At 43.3% G+C, this 26,774-nt stretch overlaps 1 protein-coding gene across 1 annotated transcript in view; it reads left to right on the plus strand.

Moving 5' to 3' along the window:
• Positions 1 to 1,245: 1,245 nt before the first annotated feature.
• LOC134097442 (dynein axonemal heavy chain 8-like) overlaps positions 1,246 to 26,774 on the plus strand; it is a 35,747-nt gene continuing 10,218 nt past the window's right edge. Inside the window, exons 1-66 of the mRNA XM_062550315.1 lie at positions 1,246 to 1,362; positions 1,720 to 1,854; positions 1,959 to 2,043; positions 2,128 to 2,279; positions 2,414 to 2,603; positions 3,246 to 3,409; positions 3,530 to 3,706; positions 3,783 to 3,896; positions 4,022 to 4,129; positions 4,219 to 4,320; positions 4,536 to 4,682; positions 4,796 to 4,993; positions 5,080 to 5,156; positions 5,242 to 5,341; positions 5,465 to 5,584; positions 5,687 to 5,822; positions 5,940 to 6,127; positions 6,497 to 6,577; positions 6,685 to 6,801; positions 6,894 to 7,013; positions 7,215 to 7,328; positions 7,886 to 7,992; positions 8,160 to 8,235; positions 8,435 to 8,555; positions 8,761 to 9,026; positions 9,134 to 9,260; positions 9,656 to 9,891; positions 10,660 to 10,771; positions 10,895 to 11,001; positions 11,098 to 11,160; positions 11,508 to 11,608; positions 11,692 to 11,829; positions 11,907 to 12,147; positions 12,451 to 12,650; positions 12,787 to 12,940; positions 13,137 to 13,300; positions 13,508 to 13,610; positions 14,460 to 14,564; positions 14,823 to 14,984; positions 15,441 to 15,665; positions 15,769 to 15,941; positions 16,782 to 16,960; positions 17,075 to 17,262; positions 17,366 to 17,452; positions 17,625 to 17,732; positions 17,843 to 17,977; positions 18,220 to 18,381; positions 18,635 to 18,881; positions 19,193 to 19,434; positions 19,805 to 19,945; positions 20,124 to 20,355; positions 20,742 to 20,884; positions 20,979 to 21,113; positions 21,896 to 22,018; positions 22,247 to 22,460; positions 22,704 to 22,813; positions 22,926 to 23,089; positions 23,479 to 23,671; positions 23,792 to 23,914; positions 24,115 to 24,245; positions 24,417 to 24,570; positions 24,687 to 24,851; positions 25,280 to 25,506; positions 25,739 to 25,857; positions 25,981 to 26,084; positions 26,499 to 26,675. Coding sequence (XP_062406299.1) covers positions 1,246 to 1,362; positions 1,720 to 1,854; positions 1,959 to 2,043; positions 2,128 to 2,279; positions 2,414 to 2,603; positions 3,246 to 3,409; positions 3,530 to 3,706; positions 3,783 to 3,896; positions 4,022 to 4,129; positions 4,219 to 4,320; positions 4,536 to 4,682; positions 4,796 to 4,993; positions 5,080 to 5,156; positions 5,242 to 5,341; positions 5,465 to 5,584; positions 5,687 to 5,822; positions 5,940 to 6,127; positions 6,497 to 6,577; positions 6,685 to 6,801; positions 6,894 to 7,013; positions 7,215 to 7,328; positions 7,886 to 7,992; positions 8,160 to 8,235; positions 8,435 to 8,555; positions 8,761 to 9,026; positions 9,134 to 9,260; positions 9,656 to 9,891; positions 10,660 to 10,771; positions 10,895 to 11,001; positions 11,098 to 11,160; positions 11,508 to 11,608; positions 11,692 to 11,829; positions 11,907 to 12,147; positions 12,451 to 12,650; positions 12,787 to 12,940; positions 13,137 to 13,300; positions 13,508 to 13,610; positions 14,460 to 14,564; positions 14,823 to 14,984; positions 15,441 to 15,665; positions 15,769 to 15,941; positions 16,782 to 16,960; positions 17,075 to 17,262; positions 17,366 to 17,452; positions 17,625 to 17,732; positions 17,843 to 17,977; positions 18,220 to 18,381; positions 18,635 to 18,881; positions 19,193 to 19,434; positions 19,805 to 19,945; positions 20,124 to 20,355; positions 20,742 to 20,884; positions 20,979 to 21,113; positions 21,896 to 22,018; positions 22,247 to 22,460; positions 22,704 to 22,813; positions 22,926 to 23,089; positions 23,479 to 23,671; positions 23,792 to 23,914; positions 24,115 to 24,245; positions 24,417 to 24,570; positions 24,687 to 24,851; positions 25,280 to 25,506; positions 25,739 to 25,857; positions 25,981 to 26,084; positions 26,499 to 26,675 — 9,726 coding nt within the window. The remainder of the gene's footprint in view (positions 1,363 to 1,719; positions 1,855 to 1,958; positions 2,044 to 2,127; positions 2,280 to 2,413; positions 2,604 to 3,245; positions 3,410 to 3,529; positions 3,707 to 3,782; positions 3,897 to 4,021; positions 4,130 to 4,218; positions 4,321 to 4,535; positions 4,683 to 4,795; positions 4,994 to 5,079; positions 5,157 to 5,241; positions 5,342 to 5,464; positions 5,585 to 5,686; positions 5,823 to 5,939; positions 6,128 to 6,496; positions 6,578 to 6,684; positions 6,802 to 6,893; positions 7,014 to 7,214; positions 7,329 to 7,885; positions 7,993 to 8,159; positions 8,236 to 8,434; positions 8,556 to 8,760; positions 9,027 to 9,133; positions 9,261 to 9,655; positions 9,892 to 10,659; positions 10,772 to 10,894; positions 11,002 to 11,097; positions 11,161 to 11,507; positions 11,609 to 11,691; positions 11,830 to 11,906; positions 12,148 to 12,450; positions 12,651 to 12,786; positions 12,941 to 13,136; positions 13,301 to 13,507; positions 13,611 to 14,459; positions 14,565 to 14,822; positions 14,985 to 15,440; positions 15,666 to 15,768; positions 15,942 to 16,781; positions 16,961 to 17,074; positions 17,263 to 17,365; positions 17,453 to 17,624; positions 17,733 to 17,842; positions 17,978 to 18,219; positions 18,382 to 18,634; positions 18,882 to 19,192; positions 19,435 to 19,804; positions 19,946 to 20,123; positions 20,356 to 20,741; positions 20,885 to 20,978; positions 21,114 to 21,895; positions 22,019 to 22,246; positions 22,461 to 22,703; positions 22,814 to 22,925; positions 23,090 to 23,478; positions 23,672 to 23,791; positions 23,915 to 24,114; positions 24,246 to 24,416; positions 24,571 to 24,686; positions 24,852 to 25,279; positions 25,507 to 25,738; positions 25,858 to 25,980; positions 26,085 to 26,498; positions 26,676 to 26,774) is intronic.

The following is a 26,774-nucleotide window of genomic DNA, read 5'->3' on the forward strand; positions in this document are numbered from 1 at the left end:
GCAACCACCAGGTGGCGATGAGATTACTTTCCCTCCCTATCCACGATATTCCGCAGCCAACAATGGGGGTCGCCATGACACCGAGACGGTTTTCTATTTCCGGCGAAGCTGCATTGTATCTGTTTTAACGTGACGGTTTACGGTGCTTAACATATCATAACGCATATAAAAGTCAACTTTTCTATTTTATATCGGTTATATGTGATGCAGTATATACATGCTGAGGGCAGAATTGTCAACATTTCGAACGAAATCTAAGTTGAGGCATAACCTAGTTTGCTATGGAGAACGCACATGTTAACAGAATGAACGGAAGTTGAAAACAGTATCGTAACCATCGCAACGATACATATTTCCGGGTTAAGGAAAGAGGTTAATGTAATTTCACGTCACTGTGACAGTATGACATGTCTGCGTCGGGTCTGCGTGGGTATCACATCTGCTAACTCTGCTAATCTAGCAGATGATACACATCCCCTTGTCTCGCGCGCAGGAGTTCAAATCTGTCATAGAAATTAACGGACAAACCATCAAACTGTCAAAAAGATTTGAGAGGCTTTTGTAATCAGTAGCAGCTAGTGTTAAGCAATTCTACAAAATGTCATGGTTGTTAGCCAACTAAAGTTAACTTACCCATTAAATTACGGAGTAATGTTGTCCTAGAATTCACTCGGCAGCTTTCACTTCAAAGCCAAAACACAAAGGTGAGTTAAGTTAGGTTGCCAAAGCGTAGCAGCTAACGTTAAATTAACGTTAAACGTTAGCTCCTACTTATATTAGCAAGCTAACGTTAATATCAGATAAAATGAACTTATCTTAAACTAACGTTAACATTGACTTCACTTTTACATTAACGTTAGTCGCTGACATGGTGGCTAATGTCAACCTTAACGTTAGCATACCTTAGTCTTGGTTCTCTGATGTCATGGTAAGTTAATGTTGTCGTTAATATTAACAGGCCAAGAGGAGTTAAACTATGTTAAGGCTACTTAATTTACAGTAAGTTAGATAATCATATGTTGCCAAACATTTTCAGTAACGATAGCTAGTTAATCACGCAAATATAACAAAGTAATGCTAATCAACTAATTTAAATTAGGCACTAACATTAGTGAATATTGTTAAACTATCCGCAAGCTGCTGCATAATGTAGCAGCTAGCAGCTAGCTGCTAGTTTAATTTCACTGGATGCTGGATGGTTTCTATGATATTTTCTTCCCCACCCCATCTGTTCTAGGGCTGAAGATGAGTGAGCACAACTCAATGCCACCGCCTGAGGGCCCTGACCGCAGGCGGGGGTCTGTTTTTCGTCGGACAGGGAGCAATGTCCAGACTGTGCAGGAGACAATGAAGGAGAAACAGGTGACATGCTTGTCCTATGGAGCTGTCTTTTTAATTGTTGACCTATTACACAATGGTAACGATATTCGAGACATCCTGACATCTTAGCTACCACAAGCTAAATGAGGTCAGAAGTCATATATGATGGACACTGTTATTACTGGTGTGATGTCCTGCTTAGCTTACTGTATCCCACACTGTTACAGGCCTGATAGAGTTCAGCCTTGAGCTCGGCCATATACTATGTCAAGAAAGGCTATTCTCTATATTGTCTTTGAATGTATTTGATCATTTCAGGCACAGATAATTTCCTGTCTATCAGGCCTGCTGTTGTTAGGATTGGTTTGCACTTAATGTTTGCACAACTTGATTTTATAGGCAAGGTACAAGGAGGCAAGAGAAGTGCGCAAAACCAAACTTACTCCAGCTCACAAGTACATGTTTGAGATCCTGGCAGACAGGCTTTCCCTTGAAGTATCAGTGGTTGAAGATTTTATTCTGGACAGTTCATCTGTGAGTTCACATTGTGATATTTATCAAAGCATTGTGTTCTAGAACTAATACTAAGTTGAACGAACATCAGTGCACTAATATGATCACTTTAAATCTATTTTTAGTTGGAGCCATTTGATAATTTTTTGGCCAAAGGAGGAAGCAAAACCATTTCATTTGTGTACCAGGAAGCAGAAATTCCTGGAATAGGTAAACAACTGACTTTGGTCATTTAGAAACATTTTATTGAAACATAATAAGTTGATACTATATTAATACACATCTTTGTTTCAGAATGTGGACGTTCATTCCCTGGAACAGCAAAGGGATCCAAAATAATGCGGTTGATGTTAGCCAACTTGTCAGATACTTGCCTTACAGGACTTTGCCTGTTTTTTGTCCGTACTAAAGTTGATGCTGTCATTAATCCAAAAAACATACATGAGGTGAGGATCATATTATTAGTCAGATATAGGCCTGTGCTGTATTTTTAAAGGTACAGTATGAGCAGACAGCATCATACATGAAATGGATAGTTTCCAAATCTTTTCAGTGATGACATATTTTCTTACATCCATAGGAGATATACTTTTCCATGCTTGATGCTCGAGAGGGTCTACTGAAGGGAACTAGAAACCTGCTGTCCAAAGTCCTGATGCCTGCTGTGAGTGCCACAGACAACTGGGGAGTTCTTAACGCATCAAAACATGGAGAGAAGGATAAACAGAACTTCAAAGATACCATATCACGTTATGTTAGCTTTTTGGATGGTGAGAAAATTCTGCAAAATGATCCAAATAGGTTTGAATGTTGAATAAATATCTTGCAGGAGAATTCCAGCTTTTGGGTAGGTTAATGAATGGACATAAACTGGTGTGAAACACTCAGTTTCTTTGCCTTTACTGGGGTAAACAGGCATGCCTGTATCTCTGTAGGGATCCTGTCCATGTTGGCTGACACTGAATGACATGACATATCAAATCAAATCATGCTTATTGGCCATGTATACTTGCGTATACAAGGAATTTGGAAGGAAATGTTGAGCCTCGTAAGTGGCAAATAGCAGTTGCAAGTATTAACAGACTACCTAGTTTAATACTGGACAGATTTTCATCGTTTGTGTCCGTAATGATCCTTATCTAGCAATGGGGCCCCAGGTTGAAATATGCTGGAATTCCCCTATGTTACTGTTCTCTCCAGATTAGAGCTCACAGTGATCTGCAAATATGTAGCTCAAAAGCCCACACTGGGGTTTTGATGCCCATAGCTTCTGTCATTGGGGTCAAAGTAATTTAGACGAAAATATAAAATTATTTTTTAGAAACTGAAAAGTATTATACTGTATGTTAAATCAAAACAGTCTGAGACATGTCACATATGTAAGGACAAGTTCATTTGAATGCACTTTTTAGGGATCCAGGTGAGCATTGAGGGGGCTGTTCACTTGAAGGAAGCAACACACATCGATTTTTCCAAACTCATCGCCTTTGAGGGCATTAAAGCAGCTGCTGCAGATGTGGATATGGTGCACCAACTAGAGGAAGTTTTGATGATGTGGTATAAGGAGATTGAACAGGTATGCTGTCAGTGTTACCTGAAATGACCCAGCCACCATATTCACATCCAAGTCTATACATTCTACATGGAGAACTTTATGTCCGATCTTTTCCAAATATATGATCTTTTCCATATATAGGTCCTCACTGAGAGTGATCAGATGAGGAAAGAGGCTGACGCCTCTGGACCCCTCACTGAACTGGAGCACTGGAAGAGGATGTCTGCAAAGTTCAACTCCATTATTGAGCACATCAAGAGCCCTGAGTGCAAAGCAGTCATCAATGTGCTCAACATCAGCCGTTCTAAAACACTGAAGGTAGATAATTTCCCTGTGATTTATTTCAAATGGTAATACGTTTGTTATTTATAATCTGATGTGTCTTCTCTTGTAGTTGTGGAAAGAGTTAGATGCCAGAATAACAGACTGCGCTAATGAAGCCAAAGACAATGTTAAATTCCTATATACACTGGAGAAGGTCTGCCAACCTCTCTACAACAGTGATCCTGTAAGTGTTCAGTGTCTTTATAGTGCATGTTGTTTTGCTCTGCCCCATAGACTGTATATATATATACAGTCTATGCTCTGCCCCATTTGCACCAGGCTAAAGAGAAATGTATGTTTTTTTTGTAGGTTACTATGGCGAAAAGCATTCAGAACCTTATCAATGCCATCAGGATGATCCACAGCGTGTCACGTTATTATAATACTTCTAAGAGAATGACCTCTCTCTTCATCAAAGTAATCACTCTTCCAATCGTCTTTCTTTTTTGTTGTTCATCAGTTATATAAAGACAAATTCAAGTCATTTTGATGATTCTTTCTGTCAGGTTACGAATCAAATGGTAACAGCCTGTAGAGCCTACATCACAGATAACGGCTCTAGTCGGATTTGGGACCAGGACACTCAAGACATCATAAAAAAGATTGAGGTAAGATTGAGGTACCTCAAATTAAAAACAAGGTACCTCCTTATTGCTATTGTTGTATGTTGCTTTGGATAAAAGTGTCTGCCAAGAAACAATCATAGACATCCTCATGTCAAGCCAAATATTCTTATAAGCAGCACTGTATGCAAATACAGTACATCATCTGAATCATCTGAAATGATTGTATGGCTAATGAATCCTTTTGTATGTTCTACTAGGATTGTATTTACTTGTTCAAGGAGTATCAGTCCTGCTTCCATAAGACAAAGAAACAAACACTTGAAAGGCCTGGTGAAAAACCTTTTGATGTTTCAGAGATGTACATTTTTGGAAAGTTTGAAGGATTTTGCAAACGGCTTGAGAAGGTGACCTTATAGCGCACGCGTGCACGCACACACACACACACACACATTCTTTACTGAAAATGCATAGTCCCTCATCACCTCTAATTTTTGTGTTTGTATTGTTTCCTTCACAGATAAAACAGATGATAACTGCTATCAGAACATTTTCTGTCCTCAGTAGATCCACCATCGAAGGAATTGACGCAATATCGGCAAAGTTTCAAAATATATATTTTACCATGAAGAAGAAGCAATATGATTTCCTGGCACCTCGGAAAGCTGAATTTGAAGTCGACTTTGCAGAATTCATAACACAGATCAGCAACCTTGAGGTATGCAAAGTCCTCTCTGTGTTACTGATGAGCACAAGGAAATCATGAGCTTGTCAGGTCCCAATTTTATGTGTGTCGCTTTGCAGAACCAGCTACAAGTTTTCATGAACTCCTGCTTCTCAAAGATCCTGTCATCTCAACAGGCTTTACGTCTTTTACAAAGGTACCATGGCCCTTTAACAAGGTGCACAAAACAGTCTGATTAACTTTATTTTCAAAATATTGTGACATTTCTTTTTTTTTCTTAGGTTTCAGAAATTAAATATGCCCTGTTTGCAAGCTGAAATCTCCAACACAGTGGCACTTATTCTTCAGCACTATGTCTCAGAACTGGAGTCTGTCAGAAAGGTGTCATTGCATTTTCATTTCATTATTTACTTTAGCCAAAAAGCTCATGTAAATGCCTGCTGATTCCTTTAGCTTGTGATTTATTCAGTGTGATCATTTGTCGTTTTATTTCATTTCACTCAGCTGTATCAAGCCCATAGGGAGGACCCTCCAGTGGCCAGGAACATGCCTCCTATTGCTGGGAAAATCCTCTGGGTTAAGCAGTTGTTCAGGAGGATACAAGAACCCATTCAGTACATAGAGGTACCCATTTTACACACCGTCTCAGGTTGTTAAATATCTTCTGACTTTGACTAAAAACCCTGGAAATCAAAATTGACTTTTGATTTTTTCCCACTCTCCCAGCAAAATTCTGATATTTTGTCCACTCCAGAGGGTAAGGATGTGATTAAGATGTACAACAGAACAGCTGCAGTACTCGTGGAGTTTGAGATTTTGTACCACAGGGCCTGGATGAGGGACATTTCCCAGCTACAGTATGGCAAGTGTCACCAGCCCTTTTTGACTGATATGATATATATGGTGATGCTCTTGTTATACTACAGCTGTATTGTTGATTTACGTGTTCTAATATTTACATGTTGTGTTCCGTGTGTAGCTCTGCAAGCTACATTACTAGTAATGCATCCTGATACCGGAAAGCTGTTGGTGAACTTTGACCCAAAGATTTCTGAGATTATTCGTGAAACAAAGTGCATGTTGAAGATGGGCATGGAAGTTCCTGAGCAGGCGCTAAACCTGGTGAAGAATGAGACGTCCATGACAGCCAGCCGTCTTCGCCTGGAGGTATTACAGCAGGCTGCTGCCTTGTGCATATGTATTACTACTGTTGAGCCGTATGGTCTCAGATGTATACCGTGATGTTTATATCATGGTAACATTTTAAGCATGGATGCTGACAATATACAGAATATCACAGAATTAGAATTTAGACCCATTTTTAAGACCCACTTTTTGCCCTTTTATCATGTCCATTAGGGAAAATTCATAGATAGATAGATAGATAAAATATTGATCCCTAAGGGGAAATTCAAGGGCACATTGCGTACAGTAGGTTGTGCCTCCCAGCCCTGATTTCATCTGAGAGATATTCTGGTGGATTGAATGTTGATAAAGTTGTCACTATCATTTAATGATCATACATACTCATTTCAGACTTTCCTGAGCAACTACGAGGAACTCCTGAAGAAGATTCCTCCTGTTTTCTACAATCTGATGTCTTCAAAGATAAAAAATGTAAATGATTGTTTATGTTTTCAATGCACTATTTCATACACACTGTGTGAGTGGAGTTTGAGGTATGTGAGTAATACTAATTGCTTGTGTTTATTTGACCTGTTCAGGTGGATTCTGTGCTCCGTCATGGCTTGGTGCTGCTAAACTGGTCTTCTCTGATCTTGGATAAATTCTTCACCAATATTGACAAAGCAATGTCAGAGCTGAGTCATCTTCTGAAGAAGGTACAGCATCTTAGTGCCCTTGTTTCTTGTCAGAAATCATTAAGGATCCTGAAAGCAAGAATACCTGTTGATAATTGTCTTTCCCCCAAAAGGTGAGGGACATTTGTGAGATGCAGATTGATGCTGTGCTCCAGGACCTCTCAGAGACCACACTCATCAAACTTCACGATGACAGACCGTCTTCCCTGCAAGATCTCGTTTCAGTCAATGAGGTGCTTAATTTATCTCGCAGCGCTATAACAGACACGGAAATCCTCCAATTAAAAAAGATCTTTCACTGCTGTCATATTTCATAAATATGTTAACAGTTTAACCATGAGTGTTTTGTGATGCCATATTTCAGTCTTGACTACCAAGGCCAGTAGAAAGACCTACTTGAAGCGATTGATGATGTATTGTGTGTGTGACCTCAGAGTCAGTGCAAACAGTGGGCGGACATTTTGGACCATAAGAGCAGGCATGTAGAAGAGGCTGTGAGGGAACTCATTGACATTTTTAGCACCATCTATGTGTCTAAAGACACCAAGGCATCCACTCCTACAGATGTCGCAGGTACTGGACCAGAAAAGATTCATCTTGCAGATGCCCAACTGTTCTCTTTGTGTGTTCTAGTAGAGAGGTTGTTCATTTCCGTTATGTGTTTACACCACCCCACAATATATTAAAGTTGAAATGATGATTCTATTCCTACTTTGCAGAGCATAGACAGACCAAAACCAGGGTTGGATTCTCAATGGATAATGATGCCTCAAATGATGATGACCACAATGCTGAGGGCCATGAAGGGGAGAAAGAAGATGAGTTTGAGAAGGTGACAGTGTTGGGGACACTGAAAGGAACATGCCAACTCTTCTAGCTCTGGGAGAGACAGCAAATAAGCTCATTTCATAAAACATTGACGTGTTCCTTTGAGGAATGTATAATCTTGTTGATATATAAATCAGATATGTGAAATTACAGAATCAAGTCATTTCAATTATTTTGTCATTAAAAGATTATACGTTTATACTTTCCATTTAGTTTCATGTCATGGATAGCAGTAAAAATTCTGTCTTTGTTTCCAACATCCTTGTGTTCTCTGTAGGAATGCCAGGAGATGTTCACCTTCTTCAGTGCCAAGCTGCTGGATGCTTTAGTCAAAGCCACACAATTATCCTTGGACACCCTCAAGAGGAGAATCTTTGTCTCCAAGTGAGTTTGAACCAAAATGACCACAGCTCATTCAGTGCACACAACTTTGGTTGTTGGAAATATTGAGCATTGTGGTAGAGTGGTGTGGTTCTGGAGTTGTGTTTTTTCTTTTTTACAATTTTTCCCCCTCATCTCATCAGCTTATCTTCAAGAAAGAACCTCTTCAGCACACCCGCTGAATCACGGTCAGAGGAGCTGGTCACTTTCATCAAGTCAGAGGTCCATCTCACGATTCCTAATGTCGTGAGTACAGAGAATTGTCTTCAGAAATGTTATGCCCCAACCAGCTTGATGTGAACTTCACCATTTCCTGTATATTTGGCATTATAAAGTGCAGCTTGTCTTTACAGTACTTGCACCACAGCGGTCACTATGTGAGTGTGTCCCTCAGTGGTAGCAAGTCGCCTTTGTGTGAGTGCCCCACTCTCTGCCTGCACTACAGGTAATGGTCCCCAGTCTGGACGACATCCAGCAGGCCATTAACCGCCTCGTGCACCTCGTCCTGGAGGTGAGCCGCGGCGTGTCACGCTGGCGACAGTTACGGCCCACTGACAGCACCCCCAGTAAGAGCTCCACTCATACACCACTCTATTAACAGCCTGCATTCATAATTGCACTCAGCTAATCGTAGGTTGATGATAAATACAGAGTGTTTACATAAATATGGAAAGTGTGGACATTTGGATCTTGAACAGTTATCCTTGACACAACTGAAAATAACGGAAAATCCCAACAAAAATACAGACTTGTCTTGCAAAACTACAAAAGCATCTGGTTCAGTTGTTACTGTGCCAGACAAGGCCACCCAGTGTGCAACACTGACCCTAACTGACCCTATTGCTCACGTTGGCTCTCTTGCAGACCTGAGAGTGATGAATTATTACCAGAGTGTGGCCGAGCACAAGGACATCTGCAAGCTCGTGGTGCTGCTCACCTCGGCAGTGAACTCACTGAGGAAGCAGACTAGCGATGTGCTCAAACAGTTCCAGCCTTTCAAAGTGGTGTGGGCTCAGGACAGGGATGTCAAGGTTAAGGTCTGTACTCTGTGTTCCTCACAGACATTTCTGCTTCATGTCTGTCATCATTCAATTCCCTCTCCAATTTGTGTGTGTGTGTGTGTGTGTTTGTGTTTTTCCAATAGGAGTTCATGGACAGTAACCCATATCTAACTCAAATCAGGTCTGAAATCTTGCACTATGTGTCATTTGAGCAAGAGATAGAGGACATCAAGCCTATTATCATCTTAGGATCAATTGAGCTGTCCACTGGTATGTTTTAATGTGTTACAAGTAAGGCTGTGCAATTAATTAAATCAACTGATTTCCATTCCATTTTGTCGCAATGCTCTCGTTGTGCATTGAGTTATGAATCCAGCGCACCCCTTTGCTTTACAGTGGTAAATGTTGTCTTGTCTTTTTAGCATGCACTAGTATTTGTATGTTTTTCAGTTGAGTTATATTTGAAATTCACTTTATAGCCATCGATTGAGTTTAGAAAATGGATGCTTCCAAATTCATTGAGTAATAATCATGATATCGATATTGACCATCATCATTATGGTTATATTTTTTGTCATAATGGAGCAGCCGTATCTTTCATACTAATTATCGCTAGCTTGTTCAGCTTGTGTAGTAGTGAGCTGTGCCAACACATCCTTTTCCAGCACCTCTCAAAATGTCCCTGATGGTTGAGGCCAAGGCCTGGAAGAAACTGCTGTGCAAGTACTTGAATGAGAAGTACAAGAAGCAGATGATGGACATCATGAGCTTCACCAGTGAGCACCTGAAGAAGCTCTCCCGGCCCATTGCTGACCTAGAGGATGTACGCTTTGCCATGGAGGCTCTAGCCAACATCCGTGACTCTGAGATCCAGATTGACATGGCTCTGGGACCCATAGAGGTAAATTGATGTCATAGTGGCTAATACACAGATTTCCTGTTTACTAACAAAACTAGATGCGCGCGCACCCACGGGGCAGAAGACGCCGAATGGCCGGTCTTAACGTTATAAAGTTAACCTAATAACCAGCTGCTGTACGCTATAATCAACATTTTTTGTATGCCACTGTTATCTAAATGATGATAACATCTCATTTATGAGCTTATTTCATAGTTTGTCGTTCGTTTTCATTATTTATAAAACATCGTCTTTTTGCCGGTTTTGGTGGTTTCTGGCAAATATATGCATTACTTTACATTCCTGAACATTCTCTAACCATCGTCATTTCAAATAGTGCTGTTTTCGGCACTAAAATTCATTTTAATCTTTTCACGGAGAGCAGCTGCTTAATGCTGTTCATGGTGCTTTCTGCCCCTTGCGTGCGCGCGCATGTTTTCGAGAAATCTATGTATAGCTAATATTAATGAGTCCGATTTACAGAGGTGGAAAAGTCCAGCTTCAGAAAGTAAAAGTCCTACGACATATCTGTGTCAACCACTCACTTAAACCAGCTGATTCTAATTAGCACAACTCTTAAGCCAGGTAGAACAGCTAGTTGATGAGATCACTTGTGTTAAGTGCACAGGTAGAACCAATACATGATTGGACTTTTACTTTCTTAAGCTGGAGTTTTCCACCTTTTTATGGCAATTGTGGTCCTTGTGATTGACATAATCATTACATTAGTCATTTCCATAGTCATGACATGTCCCCTGATTCCTCCTGCAGGAGGCGTATAGCATTCTGTCCCGCTTTGAGGTGGAGGTCACCAAGGAAGAGGCGGAGGGTGTGGACACACTCAGATACTCCTTCATCAGACTGCAGTCCAAAGCGGTCAGTGGTTATCAGCATCTCTCCACATTGCTCTATTAAGTACAATCCTACCTGTTGACCTCATTCACTGGATGTTGTGACTGTTGTGAAAGTGATCTCAATTCAAATTATTTCTATCTACAGAGATCAGTACAGGATGAATTGGTACATGTGCAGCCCAAGTTCAAAGAGAACCTCCTATCATCTGTTACCATATTTAAACATGATGTTGGGATGTTTGCTGAGCAATATGACACGGTAATATGGCTTCCATCCACTCTAACACTTTTTTACATACTCTACAGTCTGATCAGTGCAACTCAGTAACATGTTTTTCTATCCGTGAAACACTAGGAAGGACCTATGGTGTCAGGAATCGCTCCACAGGAAGCCAGTACTAGGCTACAGATCAGCCAGGTAAAAACAGCAGTCCTCAAGTCTAAAAACGACCTAGGGTCTATTTTTGGATGATAAGAGTGTAAACTTTTGAAAAACGACTTCATTCACAAATACATACTGTAGTAAAACATGATTATGTAACTGATATTTAAAAATAAAGTAAGATACATTAATTGTTGTCATATCAACACCATGCGGTAGAGGTTAGATAATGATATGACATAAAAGACAATTGGACTGGATTCTTTATATGATAGAAAAGCATGGAAGTATAGGAGTAGTCAGTACAGAAAAATAAAGTGATGCCAGACTCTTGCAGCTATTTAGAATATAAAATGGTCTTGTGTCTGTCTTGTGTATGACAGGCCTGGTTTGATGATCTCTGGAGGAAGTTCATCACTTACTCCTCAGGAGAACAGCTGTTCGGTCTGGCGGTTACAGACTATGAGGCTCTACAGAAAATCCGGTAACAATATGTTTCACAGGGCTTCAATTAAGTGTTTTGATTTTACAGTTTGCAACAATATGGCTGTTTATTTTTTTGTTTAGCAAGGAGCTGGGTCTTCTCCAGAAGCTGTATGGTCTGTATGATGCCGTCATGAGCAAGATTAGTGGCTATTACGACATTCTTTGGACCGAAGTGGACATTGAGAAGATCAATAATGAACTTTTGGAGTTCCAGAACAGGTTAGTTAATTTGTTCATTTCTGGAGGATCTCCACAGTTCATTAGGCTGAAAGCTAACACATGGTGTGCCTGTGCAGATGTCGTAAGCTGCCCAAAGGCCTGAAGGACTGGCAGGCTTTCTTGGACCTGAAGAAACGCATTGATGACTTCAGTGAGTCCTGTCCCCTTCTGGAGATGATGGCGAACAAGGCAATGAAGCTGAGGCACTGGGACCGCATCACCAACCTGACCGGACATAAGTTCGATATAGAGGCGGATACCTTCTCCCTGCAGAATATCATGGAGGCACCATTGCTTAAACACAAAGAGGACATTGAGGTCAGTAGTGCTCAACTTGTCATGCTCTCTTAACAGCTCTTCATTTTAATGTTGAACCATGTCTGAATGGCGAGCATCCTACCATCTTTGGTCTATTGGGATTGATGTTGTCTTCTTTGAGTCCAGTGATTTCACATGAAATCTGACAGTTAAGACTAATACCTATTTTTCTTTTAACTCACCGTTGTATTGTAATATGGTAGCTAAAAGTTGCGGAGATGGTCAGCGATGCCGATGTCTTGATACAGTTGGCCTTTGATTGGTATTTTTTCTGTGCTCCTGACTGCTGGGTATGCTCCTCAGGACATCTGCATCTCAGCTGTGAAGGAGAAGGACATTGAGGCCAAGCTGGCACAGGTGGTCGACATCTGGTCCAGCCAAATATTTAGCTTCATGACCTTCAAGGGCCGTGGAGAGCTCATGCTTCGTGGGGTTGAGACTGCTGAGATTGTCACCACCATGGAGGACAGTCTCATGTTGCTGGGGTCCCTCCTCAGCAACAGGTGCTTCATCATCATTCATCTTCATATAACACCTTCAAACCCTTTGGGTTGTACTGTACACCAACACACATGCAGTCATTTTGTGCCTTTCTTGTGTGCGGTTCTTGACATGAGTGATTTGATTTTCTTTGCACAGATACAATGCTCCTTTCAAGAAAGACATCCAGAACTGGGTGTTTAAGTTGTCGACGTCGTCTGATATCATTGAACAGTGGCTCGCCGTTCAGAACCTGTGGGTTTATTTGGAAGCTGTGTTTGTGGGAGGAGATATTGCCAAACAGTTGCCACAGGTGTGTGTTCATGGTCGGCTGTCAATTTATGACACTGACAATTTGACCAACATCAGTGATATAGCCTTCTTACTCAGTTTTCATTATAGTATCATTTTAATTTCATTGAATTATCATTTTAGTGTACTTATTTTGTCCTTGTCATGTTTGTAAATTGAATTCTACATTTTTTTTTCTTTGCCACGTTGGTCTGCAGGAAGCTAAGCGTTTCCAGAACATCGACAAGTCCTGGATTAAGATCATGCAGCGCGCTCACGACATCCCCAACGTGGTGCAGTGCTGCGTGGGGGACGAGACCATGGGTCAGCTGCTACCCCACCTGCAGGAGCAGCTCGAGCTGTGCCAGAAGTCTCTGACCGGGTACAGCATCATCCTCTCATTGGCTCGCTACTCTCTCTGACTGTACTCATACTGCTGAAACACATGCCCACTCCTCTCATTCCCCTTGGGGTTAATATATTCACACACCTCATTACCCACACTCACGTGCTTCAGTTCAGTTATATGCACCATAGAAGTTTGGGGAACATATCAGTAACCTGGAGGTTGATTTCTCTCATGTCACAGTTACCTTGAGAAAAAACGTCTCCAGTTTCCACGCTTCTTCTTTGTGTCTGATCCTTCCCTTCTTGAGATCTTGGGACAGGCCAGTGATTCCCACACTATCCAGGTAAAGTTTTCCTTTGTATGACATTGTCAAGTGTGGTATTATATTTATTTGGTTTTATATGCTATGATTGCTATCGGTAACACTTTACTTGACGGGTTCATTCATAACACATTCATAACAGCTGTCATGAACTGCACATGAAGCATTCATGACTGTTTCATAAAACATGAGTCAACATTCATACCAACCCTTTCATGAATGTGGAAGACAAAACATCAAAAACTTGTCAAAATAAAAGTCCAACAATCGCAAAGCAGCATTGCTGTCTTTTTTGTTTTAGCCAACCTGATCATGTCACATCTTAGTCAACGGGGAAGCCCAGTGTCCAGGAGAATTTCGCTTTTTGTTTGTCTGTGTGTTTATTTTATGCTAGTAACATCTGAAGAATTCATAGTTGTCTACACCAATGACTGTATATATAGATATATAAAACAGGAATGTCCAACCATTCAGAGATCCACAGATGGTCAGTTCACTTCCCAGTATGATGAATACTTCACAACTCGTATAGTAAAGTGACATTTGAAGTAGACTTCATAAAATATTCATGAGGTGTTTACAAATGCTGGAGAGGATTCATAATACCCTGTATAATATGGATTACTAGATTGTTGGACTCTTTTGACAAGTTTTTGTCGTTTTGTCTTCCACATTCATGAAAGGGTTGGTATGAATGTTGAGTCATGTTTCATGAATCAGTCATGAATGCTTCATGTGCAGTTCATGACAGCTGTTATGAATGTGTTATGAATGAACCTGTCAAGTAAAGTGTTACCTTGCTATCTTGTATTTGTTCACATAAACAAAGAGTTATTTCTTGGTTCCCACACACTGCTGCTCTCTTTGTAGTCTCATCTCCTGGGAGTGTTCGACAATGTCAACGAAGTCGAATTCCATGCCAAGGACTATGACAAGATTATGGCCGTCATCTCACAGGAAGGAGAAAAAGTGCCTGTAAGTTATGGAGCTCATGATGCATGGGGACAGATCAAAGATGATCTTTTGTGATGGTGACAAATGTACAACCTTACAAGTTGGTTTGTAAGGTTGTACATTTGTATGTGTATATTTGCTTAGAATGTGTGGTTATACAGTAGATGTTTAAGTGTCTGTCTGTATGTGTGTGTGTGTGTGTGTGTGTGTGTGTGTGTGTGTGTGTGTGTGTGTGTGTGTGTGTGTGTGTGTGTGTGTGTGTGTGTGTGTGTGTGTTAGCTGGACAACCCAGTGATGGCCCGTGGGCCTGTGGAGCTGTGGCTAGGTGAACTACTGATGCAACAGCAGTCCTCCCTGCACTCGGTCATAAAAGCAGCAGACCTTCAGATCAATGACCCCAGCTTCCAGCTGCTCAATTTCCTCAATCAGTTCCAAGCTCAGGTGGGTACAGGACCAGTTTTAGCATACAGCGCACGCTAGATTGTTTTCCAATCAATGTTTTCATGGGCATGTTGACCATTTGAATAAGAAATTGTTATCGGAAACACTTCTACTGCTCACAGGGTGTACAATAATCGAGTACTGTCGGTATGAAAAAAAAACGACAACAATTAGTTTTATCTAGTGGCTCAAGTTGTCGAGTCCATCAGTTTAAAGCAGTCGGGCAGAAAATGTAGCGTATTTAATACTCTCAAAGGGCTACAATGCATACACACACACACACACACACACACACACACACACACACACACACACACACACACACACACACACACACACACACACACACACACACACAAGAAGACTCCTTTCATGTTTGCTGATGGTTTGCTGTTGATACAGTGTATGTTAGCTAGACGAGGACTCTCAGTTGATGCATGTTTTTCTGCTCCTCAGGTGGGCCTTCTGGGCATCCAGATGCTCTGGACCCGAGACTCCGAGGAGGCGCTGCGCAACGCCAAAGACGACAAGAAGATCATGCCGCTGACCAACCAGAAGTTCCTGGACCTGCTCAACACACTCATCTCACAGACCACTCATGACCTGACCAAGTTTGACCGCGTGAAGTTTGAGACCTTGGTGACAATCCATGTCCACCAAAGAGACATCTTTGACGATCTGGTGAGTTGTGAGCTGTGTTGTTTGGGCGCCTTTGCTCAGTGAACGTCAGAGGTTATGTACTGTAAATGGAGGAGAGCTCTGATGCCTGCTCTTCTCTTTGCAGGTGAAAATGCACATCAAGTCAGTGAGCGATTTTGAGTGGCTGAAACAGAGCAGGTTTTACTTCAAAGAGGACGTGGACCATGTCTTGGTGTCCATCACAGACGTGGACTTCATCTATCAGAATGAGTTCTTGGGCTGCACAGACCGTCTGGTCATCACCCCTCTGACTGACAGGTGCGATCATCAATGACTGCGTTTACATGGACATTAATATTCCGAATAAGATACTCCCATGTAAACATCATTTTCCGATTGGCTTAACCGGAATAAGGTCATTTTCGGAATAAGCATAACCGGAATAAAATAGGTGGAGTATTCCGATCGTATTCTGGTTATGTAGCTGCATTCTAGACATGTAAACACCTTATTCGGAATAATGACGTTCTATTGGAATATTCACGGTGTTTCGCGACAATTAAACACAGCATTATGGCAAATAACAACAAACTGTTTGACGGCCTATGGTATTTCTTCTGTCGCGACAGTAAAAGAAAAGAAAAAGACCTTCTGGCGGCAAACTTTCAAAGTTATTTATAAGCGGGGCCTCAGAAAAGATGTCGAGAATGAAGAAGGTAGGCTACACTTTGACGCAAGGAAGAAATACGTTAGACAGCATAGTAGCGACATACAGTAGGCTATGTGGCAGCATAGCTAGTGATAAAGTTACTATGGAAACATTCAGGGAAGGCACGTTAGAACTTTCATTAATCAGAGTATGCTGCGTGTCATGTAAACGGGAATATGAACGGAGTATTCTTTTAATAACTCATGTAAACATTGTCAATATTCAGAATAAGGTCCATATTCGGAATATTAATGTCCATGTAAACGCACTCACTGATACCGGGGCCATGATTTCCGTGTCCGTCACTGTGTCTGTTAATGTGGTTGAATTTGGATGGCATTTAGATGTAGATCCTCAATCTTATCTGAGACTTGTTCTGTTGAGTTCATATAGCGATGTTTTGTGTTACTGTACGTCACGTGGTAGTGAGTGCTGTGGTCTGTCTGAAGGTGTTACATCACGCTGTCCCAGGCCCTGGGCATGAGTATGGGCGGAGCACCGGCGGGACCCGCTGGGACGGGGAAGACGGAGACCACCAAAGACATGGGCCGCTGCCTGGGGAAGTACGTGGTGGTCTTCAACTGCTCAGACCAAATGGACTTCAGAGGCCTGGGCAGAATCTATAAAGGTTTGTGATTAAGTTAGTTCACATACAGTACTGACTTCCACGTGACCTCTGCACTGATTGACACCTCACATGGTGAAAACTTTGTGCTGATTAAGAAAGTATATATCTACATAGGGCTGGCGCAGTCTGGGTCCTGGGGATGCTTTGACGAGTTCAACAGAATTGACCTGCCTGTGCTGTCGGTAGCAGCCCAGCAGATCTACATTGTCCTGACTTCTCGCAAAGAGCGTAAAACTCAGTTCATTTTCACTGATGGAGACAGTGTGGATCTTAATCCAGAATTTGGTCTCTTCATTACTATGGTTAGTGAGTCACAGCAGATGTGCATTTTAGTTGCAACCATTCCCTCTTGATTCAGTAGTAGTAGCAGATTGTCCACCCTAACCAGCTGTGTTTCATTTTCAGAATCCTGGCTATGCAGGTCGTCAAGAACTTCCAGAGAATTTGAAGGTGCAGTTCAGGACTGTGTCCATGATGGTCCCAGACAGACAGGTGAGCTTCAAATTGCTCTTACAGTTTTATGTCCCTACCATATTCAGGTCCACGTGCCCGGGTCATTTCTTGATCTTTGAAGAGCAGCAATGCCATTGGTTATGTGTCTTAGAAAAGCTTTAAGATTTTCTTCTCCAACCTCCTTGTAATCCTCCCCATTTCTTCCACTCAGATTATTATGAGGGTGAAGTTGGCCAGTTGTGGGTTTATAGAGAATGTCATCTTGGCCCAGAAATTCTTCGTGCTCTATAAGCTTTGTGAGGAGCAGCTCACAAAACAGGTCAGTGTCTCAACTTGTCATCGAAGCGTGCTCAAAGCATTTCTACTGTTTTGAAACCTCACAGTGTGTCGGAGCCTTGCTGACAGTGCTTGTTTGTCCCTGGCCTGTAGGTCCACTATGACTTTGGTCTGAGGAACATCCTGTCGGTGCTGAGGACTCTGGGAGCTCAGAAGAGAGCCCGGCCCCAGGAGACCGAGTCCAGCATCGTCATGAGAGTGCTCCGAGACATGAACCTTTCAAAACTGGTGTGTTAACACACCGCCTCTAACCATGAAACAGTATCTCATACTCATAGACATCACTGATACAATGTGTGTGTTGTGTGTATACATCAGTTGTTGGACAGTGGTTAGGAAACATAGGTTCTATTCCAAAGCTGTTTTATTTCTTGAAAAATGGAATGGACTGATAGTGGCACTCTGTGAGTGACATGAAAAGCACAGATTGCTGTTGTGCCATTATTGCACCGTTTGGTGCGTGTGTGCAGGTGGATGAGGACGAGCCGCTCTTCCTCAGCTTGATCAGCGACCTGTTCCCAGGCATCCAGCTGGACAGCAGCACCTATGTTGAGCTGCAGGCCGCCGTGGAGACCCAGGTGCACCAGGCAGGCATCGTCAACCACCCGCCCTGGAACCTCAAACTGGTGCAGGTACTGCGCTCTGGTCACTCACACGGAGTGCTTCTACTGTTACTATTACAAGTTTAGTGTCATTAAACACTGTGACTTCCATTAGTTTATGCAGTTGAGCGTTCATTTTCAAGGAAATTGTGTAAATAGTTCTGCAAGGTACAAAGGTCAAACAGTTGTCAGTGTCATAAAATGGCTGAGATGTAATGTTGGTAGATGGTTGGTGCTAAACATCTGTTTGCTTTCTGTGATTTGTTCTGTTGTTGGTGTTTAGCTGTACGAAGCTTCGCGTGTCCGTCACGGTCTGATGACCCTGGGCCCCAGTGGGGCAGGCAAGACCATGGTCATTAACATCTTGATGCGAGCCTTGTCGGACTGTGGCACCCCTCACAGAGAGATGAGGATGAACCCCAAAGCCATCACTGCCCCTCAGATGTTTGGACGTCTGGACGCCGCCACCAATGACTGGACAGATGGCATCTTCTCCACACTGTGGAGGAAGACTCTGAAAGCTAAGAAGGGTAAGTAAGTGATCATCAGAAAAGGATTATAATGAGGAACAAATGATCAGTTCTCCTACATGTAGGTGATGACAAACATTACATAAAAAGATTGGAAAAATCAAAGACACCCTAGTGTGTTTACAGCATGGTGATTCTATATGTATATACTGTATGTAGGCTATGAAAAGTTTATAAGAGTGTTAAAATTGCATATCAGTGCATGGCATTAATGCAGTGTTACACTCAACTTGACAAAAAAGTGGACTTGGTTCCGTATCAGTCTGCAGTTCTCATGGTGTGGAAGTGACTGATGCTCCTCATGACACCAGGTGAGAACATTTGGATAGTTCTGGATGGCCCTGTGGACGCCATTTGGATTGAGAACTTGAACTCTGTGCTGGACGACAACAAGACTCTCACGCTGGCCAACGGCGACCGCATCACCATGTCCCCCTGCTGCAAGCTGGTGTTCGAGGTGCACAACATGGACAACGCCTCCCCAGCCACCGTCTCCAGAGTGGGCATGGTGTTCATGAGCTCCTCGGCCCTCAGCTGGAGGCCCATCCTACAGGTACAGTACACACTGGAAGAGAACCAGCGGACAACCACATTTAGGAGGGCTGTGCTCCTCCCACCATAGTAGTCTCTAACCAACCTATTTACTGATGAGTTGATTTTAGCCTGTTGTATGCAGTGGTAGGGATCAGCTTAATTATTGATACATCACACATGCAGTACTTGAATCGAAACAAAGAATGGAACAACTGTTCAAATCACAATTAGAGAAAAGCTATGCAACAACTACTGGGCATGTGTTGCATTTGACTTAAAGATAAAAAATTAAAAAAAAGGTTTCATTTGGATTGTTTATCCCATTTAGATGTTTGATCTACATGTTTCCAATGCTGTTCAGTGCAGTTCTGCTGATTTCTCCATAACAGGGGTGGGCTTTTAAGCGCAGTGCCCAAGAAGCTGACACCCTGATCGGTTTGTATGACCAAGTGTTTGAGGATGCGCATGTCTTTATAAAGCAAAACCTCAAACCCAAAATGGACCTGTTGGAGTGCAACTACATCATGCAGGTATGCTCTCATCCATATTACGTCTGTCAGATATCACGTGCGTATTGCAGAATACGTAGTGTATTGTCTTGTGCTTTTTTGTATGGATAGAGACATGCGCTTTCCTCCTTTATGTACTGTGTTTGTGTGTGTGTGTGTGTGTGTGTGTGTGTGTGTGTGTGTGTGTGTGTGTGTGTAGTCACTGAATCTGCTGGAGGGCCTGATCCCCACCAAGGAGTCGGGCGGTGTATTGAGCGCGAAGCACCTGGGCCGGCTCTTTGTGTTCTGCCTGATGTGGAGCCTGGGTGCCCTGCTGGAGCTGGACGGCCGTAACCGCCTGGAGACCTTCCTGCGCGAGCACGACAGCAAGATCGACATGCCGCCCACCAAGCCCGGAGAGACCATCTTTGAGTACATGGTCAACCAGAGCGGTAAGCCCAGCCTCGGTCTGACCAGCCATGCTGCACCGGTTCAGTAGCTTGTGTTAGAGCCGAGGCAGCCCCAACCCAGCGCGCTAAACTGAGAGTACAGCTAAAGTGGCGCGAACGCGGAGTACAGTGAGTCTAGTTTTACTGAGTGTCACTCTCACATCCCGTGTGGACAGTTCTTGGTTATAGTGGCGCTATACTCCACAGACATTCTGCTTCAGTTGCACAGCCAGTGTGGCCCATGGATGAAGGTGCCGTCTGTTTTACCCCAATACATGTCTGGTGGAATTGCTCCTCTGAATGGCAGACGGTGCCTTGGTTGTGTGGGATTTGTGTTGCGTGAGGTGACGACGAGAGATAAAGCCCTGTGTACTGTATTTGTGCTGCAGGTGAGTGGGATCACTGGATGTCATATGTGGTGGAGTTCGTTTACCCAACGGACTGCGTCCCTGACTACTCCTCTATCCTCGTGCCCAACGTGGACAACACACGCACCAACTTCCTCATCGAAACCATCGCAAAGCAGCACAAGGTAGCCAGCCTTCATTAGCACATTCCAAAAATGAACATTTCATGGAAGAATGTAACACAGATCAACTGTTGGAATTTGCACTTTCCCAACACAGGCTGTTCTGCTCATTGGTGAACAAGGAACTGCCAAGACAGTCATGATTAAAGGCTACACAAAGAGATACGACCCAGAGACTGACCTGTTCAAGTCCATGAACTTCTCCTCTGCCACTGAGCCTGTGATGTTCCAGGTAAGCATATGTGCGTGTGTTGGTGACTGTTTTCTTTGCTGGGCTGCTCAGTACGTGTGTGTGTGTGTGTGTGTGTGTGTGCGTGCGTGTGTGCGTGCGTGCGAGCGTGCGTGCGTCTTCTTTGCTGGGCTCAGTATATGTGTGTGTGTGTGTGTGTGTGTGTGTGTGTGTATTTCTGTGTGTGTATTTCTGTGTGTGTGTTTGTGACTGTCTTCTTTAGGGTACGTTCAGACTAAGTGGGTTTTACATTACAACCCTATGACCCTACAACCCTGTGTTTTCAAAAAAGTTTTTCTGCAGCTCGAAGTTGAGAAATGTTCAACTTCTAGCGAAAAAAACGCCTTACGTCATGCTGTCTTTTTCACAACTGACCAATCACAAGCGGATTAATGAGACCTGTGGTTTCCCATGACAACAAGTAAAAAATGGAGAAGGTGACAGAACATCTGTCGAGAGACTCGTTTTCTAGGTGTCTGAGCTTTGGGAAATGTTTGACATGACTTCACAACTTTGCCATAACATATTAAAAGCAATAGCCAACCCCAATTTTTCTTCAGCGATATTTTGTGTCCACACGTACGTTAGTCACTTTGCCAATCGCAATAAAAAACGCTTCCGGCTGCTTTTGGAATAAAAACGCTGGCAGATTTTTCTTTTTTTCTTTTCAAGATGAAAAAACGGTCTGCACAACTTCTTTTGTCAGAAAAAGACGCTAAGTGTGAACGTACCCTTCTACTGTATGTGTGTGTGTGGTTGTGACTGTGTTCTTTGCTGGAGTGCAGCGCACAGTGGAGAGCTACATTGAGAAGCGCATGGGCAGCACGTATGGCCCTCCCGGTGGACGAAGGATGACCATCTTTGTGGATGACATCAACATGCCTGTTGTCAACGAGTGGGGAGATCAGGTGTCCAAGGCTACACTCTTATGCCCTCCATGGAGCATGCAAACCATAACACCCATTCTTACCATTAAAACCTTTTCAAATGCATTACTACCTCATCATTACTTCCATTAGTACTAGTAGACACTATTAGCGTACAGTAGCTCTCCCTCTTTAGATCCATTTGGATAGGATGAAAAAGGGTCAATTCTTTAGGATTGTAATTAACATACTAATGCCATTCCCTTCCAGATTACCAATGAGATTGTGCGTCAGATGATGGAGATGACGGGCATGTACAGCCTGGACAAACCTGGAGACTTCACCACCATTGTGGACGTGCAGATTATGGCTGCCATGATCCACCCCGGAGGTGGCCGCAACGACATCCCCCAGCGACTCAAGAGACAGTTCAGCGTCTTCAACTGCACACTCCCTGCCAACAACTCTATTGACAAGATCTTTGGTATGTATTTCAGAAGAAAACATATTGGGACACTATAGCACTATGTTCCCATAAAACATCATTAAAACAGTCTGCTTTTAATTACTTATTGTAACTTGTATTGTGAAGGGATCAGCAAAACACTATGTTATGTCATGATATTAAACCCCATCAGTCTGTGGTCTGAAATACAGAAATTCATGTGCAAATATAACAATAGTTCTGTTGTGGTTCATTGTTTTCCACTCTGCATCTCCACTTCAGGAATTATTGGTTCTGGATACTTCCATGAATGCAGAAATTTCAAGCCAGATGTCACAAATATTATCCCCTCTCTAGTGTCTGCCGCTAGGATTGTGTGGCAGATGACTAAGGTAACAGGAGAGAATTTCTTCACTTGTTAATGTCTCAGCTAGGTTCGTTCAGTTCCTGTATGTTCCTGGGAGATGCATCTGACAGTAAACTCCTGGTGTTGTGGTCCCACAGGTGAAAATGTTGCCCACCCCATCAAAGTTTCACTACTTCTTCAACCTGCGAGACCTGTCTCGAATCTGGCAAGGCATGCTCAACATCCACGCTGAGGAGTGTGAAGACGTCACTACTCTGCTGGCTCTCTTTAAGTGTGAATGCACACGGGTGATTGCAGACAGGTGAGGCAGTGATGGAGGGAACATTTAGCCTGCAGACCTTCTCAAGTAATGGCTCCTTTCATCAATAACATTGGAACAAGACAATAACACTGAATCTGTTCCAGTTGCATACATATTACATTGTAACTGGAACTGTATTATTCATTTTGAAGGAACAAATCTTTGTTTATATCAACATGTTAGTTCCCATCTAAAGCCAGCTAGCCGGTTAAGCCAGAAGTCTTGCCACAACGTATGGGTATCAAAATCCAAAGCTACCAAAGCAGAATGTCCACCATGTTAAGACCTTTATTGCTGCACCCTTGTGAAGAGAAGCGATATTGTTACCCATAATTACTCCAATGTTAAGCTGATAGCAGCAAGCCGTTCATTCCCCTTCACTCATGCAGGTTTGTGTGCCATGAAGACAAGGTGTGGTATGATAAGGCCATAACGCAAGTGATCCAGGAAAACGTGGATGCCAACCTGGTGGCACAGATCCACCCTGACCCATACTTTGTGGACTTCCTGCGAGACGCACCTGAGCCCACAGGTGACGAGGGAGATGACGTCAGTCTAGACGCACCCAAGATTTATGAGCTGGTACGGCCATTGCAGTAAACAACACAGAGTAATGTTCCTCCATCTCACCAACAGGGACAGATAATATAGGATCATCCAAATATTAGATATACATTACGATGTGCATTTGTTTTTATTTAGGTTCCAACTTTTGAGTTCCTGTCTGAAAAGCTCCAGTTCTACCAGACCCAGTATAACGAGGCAGTCCGAGGCACCAGCCTTGACCTGGTGTTCTTCACCGATGCAATGACTCACCTCATCAAGGTTCCGCTACTCGCACTGTCTCTCTACTCCTCTCCAATTCCTCCTACCCCTCTCTCATTCCTCTGTTAGTCAGGCCATCTAACCTCAGCTCATCTCTCATCTGTTTTGCATCACGTTTTTAACCTCAAGTTTCAGTCAGACAAGCACAAACTTTGGGAGCACAAAAGAGAAGTCTGTTGTTGTGTTGTGTTGGGCCGCAGATCTCGCGCATCATAAGGACCGATTGTGGAAGTGCTCTGCTGGTTGGAGTTGGAGGCTCTGGGAAGCAGAGTCTCACTCGCCTGGCCTCCTTCGTCGCTGGCTACAAAATCTTCCAGATCACTCTAACCAGGTTCGGACAATTACCTACCAACCAATAGAAACATAGTGTTCAGTAAGTTTGGAAGGGTGGGAAGTTTAGTGAACTACAGAAGCTGTCAAACTGTGAACGTAGTCTAAGTAAGTATACAGTAAACAACATGTCTGTCTCATCCGGGTAATTTTATGATTCTTGTTCCACTAGATCCTACAATGCCACCAATCTGATGGATGACCTGAAGGTGCTGTACAGAACAGCAGGTGCTGAGGGGAAAGGCATCACCTTCATCTTCACAGATAACGAGATCAAGGACGAGGCTTTCCTGGAGTACCTCAACAACGTCCTCTCGTCTGGAGAGGTCAGCGCACAGTTGGCGTATATTTCTGTGGACATGTGTGTGTCTGTGTGCAGCAACCCTGTACTAGTGTTTTTGCTCCCTCTACAAAGTGAGGCTCTGTGTGTCGCATGCCACAGGTGTCCAATCTCTTTGCCCGTGATGAGTTGGACGAGATCACGCAGAACCTCATCGCTGTGATGAAGAAGGAGCTGCCCAAGCAGCCGCCAACCTTTGACAACCTCTACGACTACTTCATCTCCAGAGTCAGGAAGAACCTCCACGTGGTCCTGTGCTTCTCCCCGGTCTGTCTCCTCCCCACCACACACTTCACACACACTCCTCTAATATCCTCTTGTAGCTGTGCTGTCCACCACACACTACACACACACTCCTCTAATATCTTCCTGTAGCTGTGCTCCCCACCACACACTTCACACACTCCTTGAATATCCACCACACTTCACGCACACTCCTGTAATATCTTCCTGCTGTCCATAGCACTGGACATTTGTGAAAGCCATCTCCTGGCTTCTTGTGCCAGGTCTGAAAAATATGAATTACTGTTTTCCAGACATGAACAAATTGTATGGAAATTACGGTCTAAATGTCTTGTCCATAGTGTTATGGGCTATACAGGTCTCTTGTGGCGCTGAAAAACATGTCTGAAGACGTGCCAGCACATCCTGCAGAAGCTTTGGGGGACTGAAGACTTAATGCTTTGTGCGTCCAGGTGGGTGAGAAGTTCCGCGGGCGCTCGCTCAAGTTCCCCGGGCTCATCTCTGGCTGCACCATGGACTGGTTCACGCCGTGGCCCAGCGAGGCCCTGGTGGCCGTCTCCCACTACTTCATGGCCGAGTTCCCCATGGTCTGCTCCCCTGAGGTCAAGGCCGCCGTGGTCAAGACAATGGGCATCTACCACGACAAGGTGTCTGAGACCTGCGACAGCTACTTTGAGAGGTATTTTCTGTTTCTGTGTAGAAGGAATACAAACATTTGTCACTGTCACACAGGGGAGAGCACAGCACAGAGGAGAGCTTTTAACCATAAAGGTGGTTAAAATATGGACAAAGGTGGCCTGATAAAAAGACATATAAGGAGGTGAAGTGAAGCCTGTTTGGATGGCTGCTTATGTGAACCAGCGAGCCGAATGGGAATATGAATCCCTTGTGTTGATCGTTGTTCTTCACAGATTCCGACGAAGGACTCATGTTACACCCAAATCCTACCTGTCCTTCGTTAATGGGTATAAGACTCTCTATGCAGAGAAGCACTCGTACATCAACACTCTGGCTGAACGCATGAATGTCGGTAAGAACTCGGCCTCCTGTGCACCAGTTGAGCATTTCTGGTCTAAACCTGCTCTGCTGTCATATCATGAAGCTGATTGTTGAGATTTCTGAAACAATTCCCCACCACGTTTTTGCCTGGCAGGTCTGTCTAAACTTATGGAGGCCAGCGAGTCAGTGGCACAGCTATCTAAAGACCTGGTGGTGAAGGAGAAAGAGTTAGCAATTGCCTCGGTCAAGGCAGACAAGGTAAGGGGGTCTTTGACCCCTTGGGCTGTTCTCATAGCTCAGTCTACACGGCAAATACTGCTACAGTGCATCTGAATTCTGCTCGTATCTATGCCACTATGCTGTTTTACTGATGAGTGACAGGACCATATTGGAAAGAAGTGTTTATTGTGTTTAAGTGTTTATCCTTTGAATTCCATGAATAAAATCAATCAATGAATAAATCACTGTGTGTTGCTGTAAACGACGTGTGGTGCTTGTGTACCGTAACTTCCCGACTATTAGCCGCGGTTAATACATTGATTTTGCAAAATTTCTTCAGCTATGAGGTTAATATAGGGGGGCAGTTAATATGGTGTTGTTTCTTTTAGCTTGCATAAAACACTGTCCTGCGGCTTATACACAATGCAGCTCATATGTGGGAAATGACTGTAGGTGTTGGCAGAGGTGACTGTGAGTGCCGAGGCGGCCTCTGTGGTGAAGAACGCGGTGCAGCTGGTGAAGGACAAGGCCCTGAAGATCGTGGAGGGGATTGAGAAGGAGAAAGCGTTTGCAGAGGTCAAACTGGCAGCTGCCAAGCCTGCCTTGGAGGAGGCCGAAAATGCCCTGAATGTAAGCCTGGATTTGCATCGCCAATCAGCATTTGTGTAAAAGAACAAATCAATTACTATGCTAGTCATGCACAGACTGTGGTACCATTTTCTCTGTATC

The sequence above is a fragment of the Sardina pilchardus genome, chromosome 12 (assembly GCF_963854185.1).
Source record: "Sardina pilchardus chromosome 12, fSarPil1.1, whole genome shotgun sequence".
Lineage (NCBI taxonomy): Eukaryota > Metazoa > Chordata > Actinopteri > Clupeiformes > Clupeidae > Sardina > Sardina pilchardus.